General features: G+C 35.7%; 1 protein-coding gene across 1 annotated transcript; it reads right to left on the bottom strand.

Moving 5' to 3' along the window:
- Positions 1-15: 15 nt before the first annotated feature.
- rudimentary (carbamoyl-phosphate synthetase 2, aspartate transcarbamylase, and dihydroorotase rudimentary) lies at positions 16-21,186 on the bottom strand. Its single transcript, XM_013326556.1, is given in 23 exon segments — positions 16-387; positions 524-907; positions 994-2,793; positions 2,795-3,082; positions 3,173-3,277; positions 3,389-6,530; positions 7,002-7,318; positions 7,391-7,664; positions 7,758-7,899; positions 8,376-8,481; positions 10,860-10,991; positions 11,470-11,679; positions 11,980-12,114; positions 12,518-12,793; positions 13,172-13,290; positions 13,389-13,614; positions 13,790-13,963; positions 14,410-14,504; positions 14,583-14,646; positions 15,046-15,196; positions 15,662-15,819; positions 17,212-17,350; positions 20,967-21,186. Coding segments are annotated over 22 exon segments (8,634 nt in total). The 5' UTR covers positions 17,341-17,350; positions 20,967-21,186; the 3' UTR covers positions 16-180.
- Positions 21,187-21,376: the final 190 nt, after the last annotated feature.

The following is a 21,376-nucleotide window of genomic DNA, read 5'->3' on the forward strand; positions in this document are numbered from 1 at the left end:
TAAAATCACGGGAAACATGTGGCAAAAATTTATTTCTTTCGTTATATTCTCATTTACAATTTCGTTTAAAGATTTTCTTAAATCGAAATATTTAAAATATTGTTTGTAATAAAATTTGTACATAAGCACTGTAGTAATACATACTCTGGTTAGTTATTTACTCGGTTTGTTTATGGAATGCTAAATAAGTGGGTTGACCCCACCTACCATTGACAACAGAGCCATTCGCACATACATGCCATACTCAGCTTGACGGAAGTACGCGGCGCGAGGATCGGAATCGAATTCCGGGGATATTTCGTCGACTCTTGGCAAAGGATGCATCACAATCATTCGTCTTCGGGCCCGTGTCATGAGTTGAGGAGTCACAACTAACAATCCACGCATCTGTTAACAAAATGTTAATAATTTAAAAGTCTATAGATAGATTAAATTACTTTCTTGTAGTACACAAATAAAAATTTATTGAACATATCTGAATATTGATTAAATTAATTTCAAGGAAACAAAGTGTTATTTTTACCTTTTCATATTCCTCTTGACTGTCGAATCTTTCACGCTGAATTCTGGTCATGTAAAGAACGTGAGTGTCAGCTAACACGTCCTCTAATCTTTCGTACACTTTTTGTGGAATGCCCTTATATGCCACATAATCCATTATATGTTTCGGCATGCCGAGTCCGGGCGGACTAACATACTGCAGTTGAACTTGATACAAAGTAAGTAATCTTGCCAGAGAGTGAACTGTGCGTCCATTCTTAAGATCTCCAACCATTGTTATAGTGAGGCCGTTAACTGTACCAATCTCTTCTCTTATCGTGAAAACATCTAGCAGTGCTTGAGTTGGATGTTCGCCGACTCCATCTCCTGCATTGATAATTGGTTTGCGGCAGTGTCGCGAGGCGCGCTGTTACAAAAACAACAGAAGAGTTATAGTGAATTAAGTTAATACATCAAATAATTTATCAAATATTGGTTACATTTAAAACTTACCGCTACAGCTCCCGGTTCTGGATGTCTTAATACAACAATATCCGAATAACTAGCCATTACTGCAACGCTATCTTCCAAAGTTTCACCTTTCTTTGCTGAAGAACTTGTGGCGTCTGTATGTATGACAGAGCCGCCGAGTCTCTGCATCGCGGCTGCGAAACTGCAACTAGTTCGTGTGCTGACTTCATAGAATATTGAAGACATAACCTTTCCTCTTAATATGTCATCCAAGTACCGACCTTTACTCACGCTGGTTTTCATAAATTGAGCAAGATTGAAAATGTCGTTCAGCGTTTCTTTAGTAAACGAATCGACGGTTAATATACTCTTACCGAACAGATCGCTTTTCTGACGATGTGATAAGGTCTGAGGAGTGTTACCATACGAGGAACTGTCACATCTTTGGCGCATTGTTGTTTGAGGAGGAAGTGGTGACATACTCCTGAGTCCGGTTGCATCGTTAAAATGGACGTTTAATTTACCCGAACCGTCGGGTTTGCTTGGCTCTACTTGATCCAGATCAAAATCGCTTAATCGACTCAACTCTGTAGATGTTTGATGATCGAGGGCAGAGTTCGGTCGACTCAATTCTTTCTCCGCTTTTTCGATAGCATATGTAGCGAAAGTTTGTTTTTTGGGCGATGGCCAATCGCGCACATTCTGTCCGAATCCTGGTGGCACAAGGATTTGACCTTCAACATAAGCTATTTCCCCGCGTAATGTTACACGATGAATTGCCCCGCACACCTTCATTCCTGCGAATGGAGTCCACTTGGATTTCGAAAATTCCATTGCATTCGGAATGGTCCATTCGTAGTCCATGTCCACTTCTACATACGTGTTCGGTTGCTCGGGCAAGTTGAAGATTTTACGAGGATTTCTGTGAAATTTATTAATAATATCTTCGATCGTTAGACGACCTTCGTGCACAGCATTAAGTAACAACGGTAAAATTGTTTCGAGGCCTGGAAATCCCGGAGGAGGTTTCTCTGAGTTTTTCTCTTCGACAGTATGTGGTGCGTGATCGGTTGCAAACACGTCAATAATGTCCATATTTTTCCAAAGTTCAGCTTGGTCTTCAGGACTGCACAGAACCGGTCGGACCTCGGCGCGGCCTGAACCGATGTCATCTACGTTATCTGTGCTTAAAAATAGATGATGTGGGCATACTTCACACGTCACTTTTAGACCTCCTTTCTTCGCTGCCCTGATGATAGAAATTTCTTCTTTTCGGGCGACGTGGCAAATATGAACGGGTCGATCTAGCAATGAAGCCATTAATATAACTGCACCTGTTTTTTCGCGTTCAGCGTGGACGCAAATTGGTATTTTCTTTGGCCAATTTTGTAAATGCCTTTGCCAAATAGTCATATCGTCGAGTTGCAGGGTAGTAAATGTTTGATTTAGGTACATTTTTAAAGTTGAGGCTTGTGGGGCTAACTCGCAGGCGGTATCGTAGTTGGTAGAAGATGCACCTACGAACAGAGCATAGTCACAACGGGCGCTCACTCTTGCCAGAGCGGACACATAGTCGAATGCTTGGCGATCGACCACAGGTGGATTCGTGTTGGGCATTGCACATATCATGGTGACGCCTCCCGCAAGGGCGGCGGCTGTACATGATGCGAAATCTTCTTTATAAGTAGCTCCAGGTTCGCGAACATGGACGTGAACGTCAATAAACCCAGGCAATTTAATGATATTACGTGATGTCATACAATCTGTATGTGTTTTCATTAATGGCGCCCCACCGCATTGCAACATAGCCTGAAATAATGTAATTTTATGGTTAATTTATGGAAAACTGTGATGTTTTACAAATCAGACCAAAAGGAAATACCTGAACTAGAAGTTTAGCGCATTTAACATCAGTGACCAAGGGAACTGCGTAATCGACAGCAAGCCGACGAGTGCGGTACCCGTGCGTAGTGAACGATGAGACGCGCCGCGCACCTCCTCGCATCGGTAGATTGATGACAAGATCCAACTGGCGTCGGGCCATGAAGTCAGCGAGGTGCATCAGCTCACCGTCAGACCTGTCGTCCTCTGGATCACCAATGTGATCAAAGGTCCATTGAACACTCTCAACCTAAAACGACCATCATAATGTCTAATTGTCATAGAGGCAAAGTAATAATTAAACACCGCAGTTTTGTTGTTATATTGAATTATTATTTACCTCGACACCGTGCTCTGCATAAAAGTCTCCAGTTCCCATGCTTGCGTATAATTTATAACCCATCTTGTGTAAAATTTGAACGCTTGGTAATAATTCCATTTTATGCTAAAATTAAATAAAATCATGATTATTAAAATACGACAGAAATAACTTTGCGCTAGTTCATCAAGAAACTGTGTATAAATGTATGATGTCTTTTTAAAACATTTTTCTCACCTTAAATGTCCCGACAGAAAGCAATATCGCCTTTTTAGGTATTCTGAAACCTGTGCTCATGAGTGATTTCAAGTAAGCTTCATATCGATTCTCACCAAAACATGCGACTTCACCTGTTGACGCCATTTCCACACCCAGAGTTACGTCTGCTCCAGATAATCTCGAGAAAGAAAACTGTGGAACCTTAACACCAACCTTTCCGCACCCGGCCATAACATTTACGGGCTCTACCGGGATACCCAGGATTACTTTAGTTGCCATCGCAACAAAGTCGTGATCGAGGGTTTTTGAAACGAACGGGAAGGATCTGGATACTCTGACATTACATTCAATAACTTTTAATTCATTGTCTTTAGCAATAAGCTGCATGTTAAACGGCCCCGTAACGTCTAAAGTTTCCGCTATTATTCTTGCAATTTCTTTAATTTTATCTAACGTTTCATTGTTTATATCTTGTGGTGGCGTTACTAGTGTCGCGTCGCCGGAATGAACGCCAGCATTTTCAACGTGTTCAGAGACAGCCATGCAAAGAATAGTCCCATCAGCCGCTACCACATCAACGTCAATTTCTTTAGCATCCATAATAAATTTGGAAATAACAACGGGATAATCCTTACTTACTTTACTAGCCGATTTTAAATATACTTCTAAATCTTGGTTAGAATGAGCTACGTTCATAGCAGCACCGCTGAGTACGTATGAAGGACGTACTAAGCACGGAAAACCCACTTCCTCACAAAACGCTTTCGCCGACTCGAGGTCAGTAAGTTCTTTCCAACGCGGTTGAAGTATTCCTTTCCGATCCAACATACGTGAAAATTTAAATCTATTTTCTGCATTATCAATCATATCGGGTGAGGTGCCCAAAATAACAGCTTGTTGTCTGTGTAAATCCATTGCAATATTATTTGGCAATTGTCCACCCATACAAAGTATAACCCCATCGGGTTTTTCAAGTTTATAAATATCCATGACAACTTCGAAAGATATTTCTTCAAAGTATAACCTATCGCTCATGTCATAATCAGTACTAACAGTTTCTGGGTTATAATTTATCATTATAGTTTTCTTATCTTGATTTTTTAATTCTCTAAGACAACCAACAGCACACCAGTCGAATTCAACTGAACTTCCGATTCTGTAAACGCCGGATCCCAGAACCATGACATGCTCACCAGGGAAATCCAAATCATGTGTCATTCCATTGTATGTAAGATAAAGATAGTTTGTGGATGCCGGCCATTCTGCTGCAACTGTATCGATTCGTTTGACGAAAGGAGTTATATTATATTCCTCTCGAAGTTTTCTAATTGCCAGTTCAGTACTTTTAACAGCGGCTGCGATTTGTTTATCCGAAAATCCAATTTGTTTCGCCGTTTTTAAATCGAGGGAACTTATGATATTGGGAGGAGTCGTTTCGAGACTTTTGTAGTAATCGATAATATTTTTAAATTTTTCTAAAAACCAACGGTCAATTTTTGTAAGCTCATAAAGTTTATCTAATGTGTACCCTTGTTTAAGTGCAGCTGCTAATACAAACATCCGTTTATCAGTGGGTTCTCTCAATTCATCTTCGTTCACTTTTTTTATATTTGGATCAAAACCATTAACATTTTCATCCACCATACGCAAAGCTTTCTGGAAAGCTTCTTCGAAATTCCTTCCAATTGACATCACCTCTCCTACACTTTTCATGGAACTTCCAATTTTGGTGCTCACTCTGTTGAATTTAGCCAGGTCCCATCTGGGTATTTTAACAACACAATAATCTAAACTTGGTTCGAAACAAGCTGTAGTAACACCTGTTACAGAATTTTTGATTTCAGGTAAAGAGATTCCCAGTGCTAGTTTGGCTGCAACATATGCGAGTGGGTATCCTGTCGCCTTACTTGCCAGCGCTGAACTTCTTGACAATCTAGCATTTACTTCTATAATGTAAAATTCTTCTGAATTAGGATTTAGGGCGTATTGTATGTTACATTCTCCAACAATACCGAAATGTCTTATAACTTTTAATGCCGTATTACGTAACATGTAGTATTCTCTATTAGATAACGTTTGGCTAGGTGCCACGACAATGGATTCGCCCGTGTGTATTCCCAGAGGATCTACATTTTCCATATTACAGACAGTGATACAATTATCGTATGCATCTCTAACTACTTCATACTCAACTTCCTTCCATCCTTTTAATGATTTATCAATGATCAATTGCTCCGAATGTGAAAGAGCGTGATGGGCTAATGTTCTGAGTTCTTCTTCGTTATTTGCAAATCCTGAACCGAGCCCACCGAGGGAGAACGCAGAGCGAGCCATCACTGGATACCCGATCTGCAATGCTGCAGCAATTGCTTCGTCTACTGAGGACACCGCTGCACTTGGCGCTACTTTTTCTCCAATCAAGTTAATTTTCTCAGCAAAGATTTTTCTATCTTCGGTATCCACAATAGATTGAATCGGTGTCCCCAGAACTTTTACGTTGTATTTTTCGAAGACCTTTGATTTTTGAAGTTCAACGCCGCAATTTAAAGCAGTTTGGCCACCAAAGGTCAAGAGAACACCGGTTGGTCGTTCGGCTTTTATCACTTGCTCTACATATTCTGGCGTTATAGGTAAAAAGTAAACTTTGTCAGCTAAGCCTTTTGATGTTTGTACTGTTGCTATGTTTGGATTTATTAAAACGGTTTGAATTTTTTCTTCCTGCATAGCTTTAACTCCCTGGGATCCTGAATAATCAAATTCACCGGCTTGTCCAATAGATAAACCCCCTGAACCCAATATTAATACCTTTTTTGGTTTTTCGGGAAGTGTTGGAATGTATGTTAATTGCTCTGTTATCATGTCATCTATGCAACAAACAGTTTTGTTTTTATAAGAATTTACTCCTTTTATAAAAATATCAAAAAGACACTCTAGATCTGTAGGCCCAGCTGTATGCTCGGGGTGGAACTGAACACTAAAGAATGGTAAAGACTTGTGAATTATCCCCTCATTAGTTTTATCATTTTCATTGGTGAATAATATTTTCCAATCAACGGGCAGTGTTTTAGCGTCTACTGCAAACCCATGATTTTGTGAAGTCATGAAACACCTTTTCGTAGTACTGTGGGTACAAGGCAAGTTGTGACCACGATTGCCGTATCTGAAAAGGAATTAAACTAGTCGTTAACGTACATACTTTAAAAGTCAAATTAAATTAATAAGCAAGCAAATACAGGGGTCTAGGCTCCGAATATGATTTTGTCCCATTCGGCGTCGAGACCCTTGGTCCGTGGGGTCCTAGGACTTTAAGGCTTTTTAAGGACATATCAAAAAAGTTAATCGACATCACAGGGGACCGAAGAGCTGGCAGCTACTCCGGACGAAGAATTAGTTTAGCTATCCAAATGGGGAACACTGCCAGTATCTTTGGAACCTTGCCTAAAGGGACTCCTTTTAATAATATATTTTAGTAAATTTTTCGTTTTTAATATTTTATTTAAAATCATAAATTTAAGATTTATTAAATAAATGAATGTCACTTAGGAGTATTATCGTCTAATCTCCTATAAATGGTATTCAATAATAACTAAAAAAAAAAAAAATAAGTTTAAAGTATGTTAATACTCCTTACCTTGTTTTATATGTTTTACAGCCAGCTGCAGTCGCCAATAACTGATGACCTAGGCATATTCCAAATACCGGTTTTACATTGTTCTTATTTTCAATAACTTTCTTTAAATTATCAACGACTTTTTTACACATCACTGGATCGCCAGGACCGTTGCTTATAAACAATCCATCGAAATCTTGCGATACTAAATCATAATCCCAAGGTACTAAAATAACTTTAGCGTTTCTTTTTATTAAGCACCGTATTTGATTGTATTTTAGGCCGCAATCGACCGCCATTATTGTCACTTCTCCATTGGGGTTAAAAATTTTAGGCTCCTGAAAGATTAAATAGGAATATTTCAATATAAGAAGAACAAAAATTGTATGATTTAATCATTGGTAAATTACCTTCGTAGAAACTTCGGCTACAAGATTTCTTAAGTTGGGGTCTGATATAGGAGGCATGGGCGCTGAGGGTGGCGTGCCTTGTACAATGCGGCCTAGCATAATTCCCTCTCGTAGGCGATGTGTGAGGGCGCGTGTGTCAACGCCACACAGGCCGGGTATGCCGCGCGCGCGCAGCCATGCCCCCAGCGAGCGTTGGGCTCGCCAGTGACATGCGTGACTACTCACTTCGCCTACGATTAGACCGGCGGCCCAAATACGCTCCGACTCAAACCATCTACAATATTAATTACAACAATAAGTACTAATATGATTTTAAGTTAATTGTTTGTTAACTATTCCAAAGATGAAGAAGTTAATTAATAACTACCTTGGTATACCATGCTCATCGCGTTCTTCCTCATTGGGCACTCCGTAATTGCCGACCAGTGGATAGGTTAGCACCAACAGTTGTGCGTGGTATGAGGGATCTGTCAGCGATTCGGGATAGCCTACCATACCCGTCTGAAATACTGGAAGAGAGAATCAATGTTGATTTTTTAGCTCGTAAAAAACCGCAAACACTATTGCAATGTAGACAACATGCTTACATTTAATTGTTTTACTTATAATGTTTGGACAACCTACCAGTGTCATTACCAAAAAACAGTTTATCGAAGTCTTCCTAATTTTTCTTTTGTGATGAATGAAGTAACGCTTGAACTCCAACGACAGTGCGACACGCTATGTGGAGTACTAGCTGTCGCCCGCGACTCCGTCCGCGCGAGATTAAAAACAATCTTAATATGTAGCCTATGAGTTCTTTCTGACTATGTTCTACATCTATGCGAAATTTCAGCAAAATCCATGAAGCCGTTCCGGATTTACCATCAAACAAACATCCATCTATCCCATCTAAACATTCGCATTTATAATATTAGTAAGATTGGGCCTACACTTATTCAAGACTGGCGAAAGTACTAATGTTCTTGGCAAGTCAAATACTTACCGACTTCCCCCTCCATGGGGACTTGAGCCCCGAAGCTCCTACCCGTATGCACGGAGCCATCGGCTAAGATGAGGCTACACGGCGGACCCAACTCTGATGTCAATTCCTTGTTAGTCATTATACTGGAAGGAAATTGTAGAAGTAATTTAGAAATGTAAAACAAGAAATAAATCTTTATTATTATAACATACTTATATGCATAAAATATCTACGTTACCAATCAAAAATACTCACTATCACTCTCTCAATATTCCAAAAAAATAATAATTGATTCCTAATTCTGCTGCTTATTTATTAAATATTTTGTTATTGTTCATTTTGTAGGATAATAGTTATTTATCTATCAAAATTCACTTTTCACTTGGGTTTATTCGATCCTGGTGACAGGTTATTAACCTATAGTCTTTTTGATGTCAAACTGGAGGCAACTCGTATATCAATCCGGTACCGATATAAAAAACTAACAGCAAAAGCCTAACCACAATAATATATAACAAACATAGATAATAAATAATATGCGGAAATATTGAACTGTGCTATCATAGTCAAGAAATATTTCCGATATTATTTCCAAATAATTTATTTACACATGATTTTTTACACACTTAGATCGTACAACAAAATATACATAATACAATTGTGGTATTTTTACGTATGTAGTATAAAGAACGATATTCAAATTTGGAACTACCGATCTGCTGTTGTGAGATAAATTGATGCACTTTCAAGGTCTAAGGGTACAAAGTTTGAATGGTCACAACGTATTGACCGGAAAAATATTTGAATCATTTTTCTTCAAAATTTGTTGTATAAATATGACACAGTTAAACTACCATCATAAAAAATAAACTTGTTAATAAGTAACAAAGTAATTTAAAACAAGAAAATTCTTTGTAAATATAACTTCAAGTTTTGCCATTTATAAATTTTTTTTACAGGTTGAAATATAGGTTTTAGGGTTCCTAATAGCTAGATTTTAATACGTAGGTAAAATAACTAAAGTACGAGTAAATAGTTATACAATAACATGAAACTATAAAATGTTTGTTTTATAAACATTTCTTAAAATCAAATCTATTTTTATGATATCTATGTTTGTCTGAAAAACTTTTGGGAGATCGTAGCATTACTTACTTAAGTTTTGAGGTTCTATTTGCCGACCACGTGGTAGTTTCCGAGTTCCGCGAATACGACCAGCTTATTCGCGGTCCCCGCAACGACTGGATAAATGAAACGCCACCAACAATGCCCCGCTACCGCTATGTTATCTAGCGTCATCGGTTCCAAGTTGCCCACTTCTCTTTCTTACACATAACAATAGTTATAGGTTGTCCCACTCGACCAACGTATGCAGAGATGCCATGCTTTCAGTTCGTTCTATATTCTTCGTACTTATTAACTAGAAGTTAGCTGCACATGAATGACATTTAGGACATTAAGGCTTAAGTTTCGTTTAGTTTACTGTTTAGTCTACTGCATAAAATGAAATTAATGTTTAACTTCCTTGACAAACGTCCATTGTTCTTGTCTGTACGAATCATCCAATACTTGCTTCGTCCATCATGCGGTAGTTAATCGACTGATATCTCACATATCAAATTAATTGAGAAATGATTTATCATGACACTATTCAGGTTATGTCTCGCGTATGAATTGTCTGTAAATAAGGTCATTGAATCGCTACGAAAAATTTGGCATTACTAGGACTACATACATTAAAATCTTATTGATATTACGAGTTATGTATTCAATTACACGTCTATTTAGTACTCAATGTATATGAAAGAGGAAGAAGTCTAATACTGGAATCACTGGAACTTACCTTCGTTAATTATATTAAACTTGCTGCCGCCCGCGACTCCGTCCGCGCGTAATTTAAAAAAAAACAGAATTATTAGGCTATGTGTTCTTTCAGACTATGTTCTACATCTAGAACAAGTTTCAGCGAGATCCATTTTGCCTTTTATATAGGAAAAAAGGGTTATTTTTAGGATTTTCCTGCCAATTATTCGAATTTTTTCGCACCTTTTAAACCTTCTCTAGACCTCCATGAACATTTCAAGACCAATATAAGATAAATCCGTTCAGCTGTTCTAGACTTTCAGAGAAACTAACGAACAGCAATTGATTTTTATATATATAGATTAGATTAACTAGAATGTCTTTAACTGTGACTTATATTATCATTACTGATAGTGGTTTCAGATTTTAGTCTTGCAAGCTGTCGCCATCTTTATTGAACTAAATCAGGACTCAAAAGGACTGAAGGCGGATAAGCGTTTTTATTATATCATAGGTTTTTTATAATACCATTTTGATTTATGTTGTTTAATTAAATAACCAATGTCAATCAATATTCATTTTATTAACAATTCATTTGAAATTTTGTTTATAAATAAAATTAAGCTATGGTAATTTGCACATAAATCCCCTTCTATTTAATATGGCAGAGTCGATAAATTGCATTGTTGTTTGCTTTGGCACGTCTTCTAATTCTAGCACTGAGATGGTGTTGTCTCCAGTTCGGAGCCACACGCCCGGCACGTAAAGGGTCACCTGAGGTCCCACGCCGGGCCAATAGCGGCCCAGATTGTTACCATTTATCCACACGTAACCCTGAAATCAATTTTTATTCAATTCCCCTCATTATAATGTTACTAGATATAGCCCGCGACACCGTCCACGCTAAATAAAAGAAATATTAAGTAGCCTATGTGTTCGCTGGCAGGAGAAGGCGCAAGACAGGCGCCTTTGGCGATCTCTTGTGTCGGAGGCCAAGATCCGCTTTGGGTCGATGTGCCTGCGGAGTAAGTAAGCCTTTGTGTTCTTCCATACTATGTTTTATAAGTGAGCCAAATTTCATCAAAATCTTTTCCGCTCTGTAGATACCTTCAAACAAAGATCCATCCATCCATCCATCACATTTACATTTATAATATTAGTAAGAAGTAAGATTACGTTGGGAGAACGCAACTGTTCAATAATTTTGCTAATTGTTAGTGTTACATTATTACATTGCCTAGAATTTCGAAGACACTTTCATTTCGACATTTTCAGTTGATTAGTAAATTAAATATAACAATTTATAGCATACCTTTCCCCAACCAGTAGTATCGAGGTAAGTGTCCAAAATCTTCATATGACTCGGGATATGGAAGAAAGTTTCAAAAACAACAGGACCTTCCTTAGGATCTATTTCATCTGTTTTAAAACTATGTAATCCTACAAAATTTAAAGGATATCCTGTCACGGACCATTTACCGTCGAGGACTTTGCCATTGTATTGGACTGGACTAAGAATACCCTGAAACAAAAGAAAGGCAATGTTGACTTCTTGTTTTTTTATACTAAACATAAAATATTGTATTACTTTTTTTACCATTTAAAATTAAAAACGTATAATATTCATTATTAATTTTGTCTTTTCATAATATGTATTACGTTTGCTTTTAATTGACATTATTTGTTCGCAATTTATGTGTTTTTAAATAATTAAGTTCTTCAGAAGGAAACTGAAAGTTACCATATACTAAAAGTAACATTTCAAATGTGATTATGACATTAAAATGTTGCATGATTGTATCATTTGACGATTTATACTCACTTTGTAGTCATGAAGACGATTACCGTAATTGATACGCCCTTGATTTTCCACCAGTAATGATAGAGTCGATCCTGGTTTAGTTGTCAAGTTAACGGAGGTTTGCTTGCAATTTCTATAAAGAACTCCTTGTAATTCCTGAAATATAATATTGAGATACAGAGAACTTAATAATGGTCTGAGTTAGTAAGACCTAGTATTATTAGTAGTCTTTTAATTCTAGTCTTTAAAAATATTTATACCTAAAAATGTAGCTGTTTGAGTTTCAGTGCTAATTAAAAAAAGGTTACTTTGCTATACAATGTTAAAGATTACTTCTTACTAATTTTAGGGTTCCGTACCTCGAAAGGAAAAAACGGAAACCTTATATCACTTTGTTATCCGTACGTCTGTCTGTCAATACCCTTTTTCTCAGGAACGTGTGAGGGTATCAAGCTGGAGTTTGTTTATAACCCTATATAAACCAATATATAAACTACTATTTACGGACTAAAGCCATCTTACTTAAAAACTTAATTTAAAAAACTTAAATTTAACTTACTTTATCGACGTAGACATATACAGTGTCACGTGGCTTCGTAATAATTAATTCTCCGCTTGTATCATTAACTATTGTTTCATAAAGTAACAACCCAGCTCTTTGTCTCAAAGTTTCGAACGTCGGTAACTTAGAACCCCTTACTTCATTGTATTTCTTCCCTAAATGACTGCGTCCGTTTGTACTTAAAATGCTGCCTTTTGGTTGTAAAATTACTTCACCGTATGCCGCTTTTTTAGATACCACAGGCAGTGGAATGCTCTTCACTTCTGAATAGTACTGGAAAATTCGATAATAGATTATAATTTTTTTTCTTTTAAGATGCAAGGTTTATCTTAGAACAATATTCTGTTTAATTTAATTTAGAGAATTTTACGGATGTTTTAGCTTCCAAAAATCTAAAAAAAACGTTTTCTTACTAATATTATAAATGCGAATGTTTGGATGGATGGATGAATGTTTGTTAGAAGGTATCTCGAGAACCGCTGTATGGATCTAGATGAAATTTGGCATAGATGTAGAACATAGTAACAAGTTCTTACTTACTATTATATGTTTTGCATCAATGTCACACAGGCTACTAAGTTTTTTTTTATTTCCGCGCGGACGGAGTCGCGGGCGATAGGTAATACTTTTATAAGTGTTCTTTATACATACCGTTGCTAAAGTATCTCTTATGAGATAATATTTCTCTGTCGGATCTCCTGCTTCGGTTAGTGGTGCGTCATAGTCGTACGACGTTATATCAGGTAAATAAGACCTATCGTAATTTGCACCTGAAATTATTATACACATTATTCAACAATGTAAAAGTAAATGTCATTAGTTTAATTTTTAACAAGCTGCAAAGAGGGTAATTGAAATGTTCACGAACCAGAAGTAAATTCAAAGTTAGAACCACCAAAGAACATGTAGAAGTTAACATTGAATTGGTTGTCCAACAAGACGCGAAGTGTTTCCACTAGATGTCGTCCAGATATCTGCTGCAGCGATTCATTCCAGTGTGTGAGCCAGCCGGAATAGTATTCAGAATTCATCAGCGGCCCGTGCGGGAAATAACGACGGAATGTTCGCTTAACTCTCCCAACGTCGGAGTAACTCTGGAATTAATATGTGAAATATTTTAAATTGCGACAAACCAAGTCAAGGTTTAGTAAAATCAGATTTTCTTTCGTTTTATTCTCTCGCTGCTCCGTTCCTAATTTGACGAACAATTATATAAAAAATAATTGCTACCTCAGATTTCTTTATAATTACTTAAAATTATGAACTTACACCAAAATCAATAGTAGGCACAGCGCCATCAATTGATCCACTGAGGAACATAGATGGATCTGTACCGTCAGTCGTGTACAACAGGGCTTTGTCGTCCACGTGCGATAACAATATATCACGAACTGCTCCCATATATTTCTTGTCTCGTCCATAACTGCCGTATTCATTTTCTACCTGAAATTATAAGTATTGAGGTAAAAGACTAGACCTTTTTATGGGTTAAACATCAAGCGTATTAGATATGTAAGCCACTTAAGATTACATTTACGGTACTTTACAAATTTATTACGGTACTTTATGAAAAACATGAAAGGATTATGAGCAAAAATCATTCTAACAGTAAAAGAACTTGGGAGTGAAAGGAATGATATAAACACAAATATAGAGAACAACCAAAGGAAGTATGGATAAATTCTTTGTAAGAGGATAGGCGTAGGAAGGGAGGAGATTCAGATATGATGGCTGATGGAGATGAGGCTAAGAGAGTGTGGAGGAGTAGTACATACTGTGCCGACCCTCCGTAAAGATAAGGGCAGATTGATGATGAGTAAAAGAACTTGGAAGTATGTTCTTAGTTTTGGTATTACATATTTCGTGTACTACATAAAATAAAAATATACCTGAACTAATATAATTGGTCCGCCATTTCCAAGCAATAATGGTTTCAAATACGTAAACAGTTTTGCCATCCATTCTTCAGTTTCACGAATAAAATCTGAATCAATGATAATCTTTTATTAAACTATTCAAATTATTTTAATTGCATGTTAATATCGTTGCAGTGTTTGAATACCTTTATCAACAGTACGCAGCCTTATGTTGGGATATTTGCCTAGCAGCCAGTACGGCAATCCACCCTGAAAAAAAAAATGAAAACAAAATTTTACTTTATGTAACATGTGTGTAGAAATTTGAACAATTTTATGCTTCAGTTGTTAATAAAAATTGATTTATAATCTGTGAAATGGTAATTTAAATTAAATTAGTATACAAAAAGACATTGTATAGTAGGCATATGGTTTTGATTTTTTGAGAAGAGAAAACAGCATACATATCTTAATTATAAATGCTAAAGTTTGGATGGATGTTTGTTAGAAGGTATCTCTAGAACGGCTGCACGGACGTTGCAGAAATTTGGCATACATGTAGGACATAGTCTGGAGGAGTAAATAGGTTATACATTAGTTTTTTTTGTTTTATTCCGCGGAGACAGAGCCGCGGGCGACGGAAAGTATAATCTTAATAAAAGTTCGAACCAAATCTCTCTCAGCACATATGTAAGGACCAGGTCGCAGCAACACGTGCAAGCCCTCCTCGGCTGCGATCTGGACAAAGCGGGCGACGTCCCGATCCCCCTCGAATATGTACTGCCCTTCCTCCGGCTCGTGGTAGCTCCATTCAACGTACCTGGATAATTAAAATTTAACTAGGCCATTGCAATTGGGACACGCGAGGTCATTATCGTTCTAAATGACGCGATTAAGCGCCTCGACCTAACTACAAGCGATTATGATTATCAGCTATTTAATGCATTCTTTGTTGTCATTATTATTGTTTACGTGAACGAAAACTAATGAGAACCATAGAAAAAATCTAACTTGTATCATAAACGCGAATGTTTGGATGGATGGATGATATTTGGCATAGATGCAAACAGCCTAGAGAATACGTAGCCTACTAATTAAGTTTTATTTACTCTTGGCCACGGTTGCAGGCGACAGCTAGGTGCAACTAAAAGTCAGTTTTAAGTGTTATATCCTACATAATACGACAGTCTTCGTATTGTAAACTGGCTTTGGTGATCAGTGATAGGAAGAACTTCCGTAGACAGAGTAAATTAATTAATTAAGAAATTATTATCAGTGAACTTACGTAGACACAGAGTTAAGTCCTGCAGCTTTAAGTTTACGTAATCGATCCCTCCAGTAGGCGGCCGGCAGCCGGAAGTAGTGCAGGGAACCGGATATGATCCTTAGCGGTTTGCCGTCCAATACAAACTCGTCGCCAACCACGCTTATGTTACGACCAGCCTGCCAAACAATACTCTTACGAGTTTATTCATAAAATGATAAAGCAATTCCACCATCCCGAGCTTTAGTTCTTATAATTATAGAACATTACAATCTTTGTAGTCCTAGTCGTAAAAATATTTACTGATTGCTAAAAAACAGTACGTGAACTTATCTTAGGGTCGCAAATGCTAGGGTACATTTTTGAATACAAGTTGTATATTACCATAAACACGTCGAAACGTTTCCAAAGAAATTAAACACATTGTCTGTTTTCATCCAACATATGAAATAATTTTTAAATATACTAGATGAATACAAAAACATATGAATAGATAATTATAAGTGATTAAATAACAACATAGCTTTAAAAACAATGGGAATTATAATGTACAAAACAAGAAGGTATGAACGCTTCTATTGAAACCTTGGGAAGAAGCGAATTCGTGATTTGAACAGGTGTGGCCTTTACTTTGAAGTTTCCCATTGATAATCGTTATCGTTTTTTTCTTTAGATTTCGTTGACAACCGGTTAAGACTGCTATTCAGTTATTTTTGTATTCTTTGGTAAAGATGTAATGAATTATGTTAACTTACGATTAACGAATTTATGAAGAGATATGTTAAAATTATTAACCAAAATGATTACAATCTTTTGCAATTAATACGCGTATATATTATTTTATACACTACGTTTATTATAATTCTTTTATACGTTTATCTTTTATTTTTCTATTAGTTTTTTATTTATTAAATTCGAAAGAAGTCTGGCAACTTTTTTCTTTTGAATTTAAAATATATTAAATCTAAGTTAAAATGTTATTGATATTGTCCACTAATAAAGTATGCATGAGATAAAAAAGAAATAATCAACTAATTAACAATAAACATTTTAATTAATCGAACCACATGGCTCGTAGCATGCTCATAATATGATACTAAAAAACGATTTCAAACATATGGTACGAAATTATATGATACTGGTTGAAACTGATTTAAAAATTTAACCTTCAATGGTTAAAAACGTATAAGTAATGAAAATTTGATCATTATTAAAGATTTAGTTATCTGCTCTTTAGAAAACTTACGCCTAAATATTTTACCGCCTTCGCCTAAGCCTAGTCGAAAATGTCTAATGCCCAGATTTTATCATTTCAAATATATCTTACTAATATTATAAATGCGATAAGATAGCTCAACGGATCTTGATGAAATTTGACACAGATGTAAAACATAGTATGAAAGTACACAATGCTATTTTTTTTTAGGATTTTTTTAAGCTCGCGCGGATGGAGTCGCGTGCAACAGCTAATATATTATAAATAGCAATCATAATAATGTAAAACAGAAAGTGCTGCGATTTTAGTGCTGTTTTTTTACCAACAGAGGGAGTAATGAGTGAAAGGTGAATACCTGGTGAGTCGTAGGTTCTGTGTTCAGTGCATTTATGATAACAGGATCACTAAATTCAGCTCGAACTGTTCTCAGGTGCACGATCAAGCAGCACACCAATGATAGAAGCCTTGTATTATACACGAACATTTTTCACGATCTGAAAATGAGAAAGTACCAAAAAAAATATTTATTACCACAATAAAGTAAGATTTTCAGAATCTTTTTCAATAAATGAACAATGAAAATGTGTTAAAAGTTGGCAAATTTATTTATGTATATTTTGTTGCCCGACGGGTGACAATGTTTTGAGAGTATGGAAGTATGTATGGTGCGTAGCATATTGAATAATGTAAGTACTACGTTATGTTTGTCCATTTGATTCTAACGTGCTATAAGTTACCGTCTGGGCAGATGAAGAGGATTTTTCAAGTATTTTACGTATTCATTCCCGTAGCGTTAAGGTACAGATAGTTGTTTTTTTTGTTTATGACTAGTTTAACCTGCGTACGCTAGTAAAAAAGTAATTATGAATGTTAAAATATGACTTTTTTATCTAAATTCATAGCCACTTCTTCAATTGGTTATTTGAGGTCGCATCATTTGATCTCTAGCATAGACAACTAGAGGCCACACACACTTAGAAAACACTTTTAAATTCTAATGGATGCAATGTTCTAAATTGAAGTGATAGATTAATTGCTTACAACGTTTAAGTTCCAATTATTTTAGGTTATAAATCATCTATGACACATTGCATTAAATGAGGATGCCTATTAAGGTAGAGGAAGAGCGTAGAATGAAAGAGGATATATGCAAGTCCGGTCCTAGAATTTCCCCTTCCTAGAGTAAAAAGGCCTGGATAATGATAAAATCATGAATGAATCGTATCGACCATCTTTGCTGGTTCCTGGCCTATCACCATTCACCATCTGCAGCTATGTCTATAGCCAGTCATCTATAAGCGCACTGTTGTGGAAATAGAAAAGCATTACTATGTAACAGCATCGTAAAAGTGTGTTTCGCTGCCCAGTAACTATTTAATTAGTATGCAATTGAGTTAAGGTCGCCTGAAAATAACCTTTCGTAAACATTTAAATATAACTATAAATGCTAAGATTTAAAAGGGACTCAAAGTTTTCAAGAATTGAATATTACTAAAATTATAAATGCCGAAGTTTAGATGGATGGATGAGTGTTTGTTAAAAGATATCTCCGGAAAGGTTCAACGGATCCTAATGAAGATCAGATATAGATCATAGCTTCTTATTAAGGTTTGTTTTAATTTCGTGCGGTCGGAGTCGCGGGCGACAGCTAGTCTTGATCTATAATGAAAACATTCCTGCAGATAAAATTAAACTTCTTACTTTAGAAATTTAGGGGATGAAATTTGAAAATACCTTACTTAGTGTTCGCCTACTGCTTGTTGTTTGGTCTGTGCGTTGATAGTTGTTTTTTCTTTCGGATGTTTAATAAAAATAATACCTTAACCATGTTTTTACGTTTATTAATTTTGATTAGATTGTTATTCGAAATTAATACCGCAATTAGTTCTAGAACCAAATTAAGGTTTCATAGGTAAATTGTAAGAATTTTTACAGTTAAATTAAATTGTGTCGAAATAAAAATCAATTATGTCTCATTACGTAGTCTACATACACCTATTGTGAAAATTCATTTATAAATTCGTAAATACATAATTTATGTAATTGTAATCTGACCAGAGCTGAAATTGATTAAACGAATTCAATTTTTATTTTTTATGATTAACGTAAATAAAACCATTAAACTAGTGCTTATTTATGATCTCATCTGATAATAAATGATGACGTAGTCGAAAGATTGTATGCCCTAGCTTAGTTGTACAGGTCAGTAAGTTTATAAATTGATTGATTTAGCAATCTGTCGGTAACTCGTGCAAATCTAACCCGAATATCGTATGTGATATCTATAATTAATATAAGTCTACGGCGAGTTTACTAATTGCCGGATATTGAAACAATTTACTGAGCGCTCTAAAAATATCATGGCATACATTGGATCGATACAAAAGGATTTGAATATAGTGTTACTTTCTATTTCTGTAGATTAAAGCTTCAAAAGTAGTCGCTCTATTCTAATTGCATGAACCTGGTTTTAAATGTATCTATCGAACGTTTCTTTTTAATGTTACTAATATTATAAAAGCGAATGTTCAGATGGTAGGATGGATAGGTGTTTGTTTGGAGGTATCTTTAGAACGGCTCCATAAATGTTGCTGAATTTGGCATAGATGTAGAACATAGTCGGGAAGAACTCATAGGCTACTAATTACGTTTATTTTTAAACGCAGACGGAGTCGCGGGCGATAGCTAGTTGGACATACATTGGAAATATAGTCTATTCTGTTTTTTAGCGCCAAACTTACTGTCTTCCGTAGCACGGCCGACTGTAGTTTAATGAAAATATTGTCCTGTTTAGTTAAGGTATGAAGGACAATCATACAAATATTAAATTTTATTTATATGAAATAATATAGATATACTTTGAACCAAGGATTATTATCATGTTATGTTGCAGATAAAAATTAAATAACGTGATTTTCTTGAACTTGTTTGTTCGTCCGTTTTTCTATTTGTATGTAAATTAACGAACAATGATTTTTTTAATTTCATTACAATATTAACAATTTTGAAACATTATTAAATTCATAATATACTGATATGACAATATTAAAATTCGAATAATCTGGTCATTTTATAAATCTATATATATTATATACTTAAACTTTTTAATTATATAAATCTTTAAATAATATTAAATTGGACAAAAAAGTCATCAATATGTATATAAGATAAGGTTAGGTTAAGTAAATAACAATGATTATATCCTCATTAATGAGATCATCTTTAGTTAATACCAATGATTTCTGAAAATACATTTAAGCTCAAATTACAATTAAATCGAAAGAGACTGGCAATAATTTAAATTTTAAATCTTATCGATTCTCAAAGGAATAAACGTAATATTAGAAAGAGCTATAATTATGACAATATTAAAATAGGTATGGATTTTTGTATTGAAAACTTTCGACAAGTTATTTTTACTTGACGTTAATACCGTCGGCTCACACTTTGTTATAACTATGCTATAACGGCAATCTTGTGAGCTTATCCGTAAGCATGAAGATGGTATCTCCTAATTTCAATGGTAAATGTCAATATCATTTAAATATCCGTTATTCAAATATAACGAAGAACAAGAATCGAAGATCGACCGATACATTGACTTGCATTTCTATTTTCGAACGTGAATATTTTTTTTTCTTATCACGAACAACGTTTAATCATACCACTTGGATTATTATTAATGTGTCAGTGATATTGATTTTATTACGTTTACGTTTTGTTTTATTTGCACACGCCAATACGATGCTAATAGTAATTTATCCGATTCAAAAGTGTCGGGCTTAAAAGACTAATAAAAAAATAGTTAAACACTTTTCCATTTTTTTAAACTAGCTTCTTCCAGCTACTTCGACCGCGCGGATTTAAACAAATAGCTATTAGTAGCCTATGTTTTCTTCCAGACTTTGTTTTTTATCCATGTAAATTTCATAGAAAGAAGGTATCTTCTAACAAACATCCATCCATCTAAACATTCGCAATTATAATATTAGAAAGTATACAAATAGATTCAGTTTTGTCTAGACGTCTTAACGTGCAAACATATTACATATTCATATAAGTATAATTAATTTACGAATGGACATTAATAAAAATGCATCGATGGCTTACCGGCTGGGACGGTGGTGCGCGTCGCCTAGACTCTGGTGCCAGTGACCTCCCGGCCCCGACTACAATCACGGCCGAGCACCGCTAAGTATGTAGATTACTAAAGCAGGTCTTTGCCTAGCGAGTGTTTGTTTAAGCTCCTGACACGACCGCTCGCCGCGACACTCCCCCTGACACTCGACTCCGTCCCTCCGTACAAGTTTGACATCATATTTTTGTTATTGTTTAACTCGATATGCCTTATTATGTCGTAGTCTGGGTAACAGGAAAATGTTGTATTATTTTATTTTTGCTTTTAAAAATCACCGGTAATGTTAACTTGGCTAAGTAAATGTACGGTTACAAGATATGCGCTCGCAAGCAGACTTACAAGTTAAATGTGACATTTGCTATAAAAATATTTTTATGAAGAA

The sequence above is a fragment of the Papilio xuthus genome, unplaced genomic scaffold (genome assembly GCF_000836235.2).
Source record: "Papilio xuthus unplaced genomic scaffold, Pxut_1.1 DF828780.1, whole genome shotgun sequence".
NCBI lineage: Eukaryota > Metazoa > Arthropoda > Insecta > Lepidoptera > Papilionidae > Papilio > Papilio xuthus.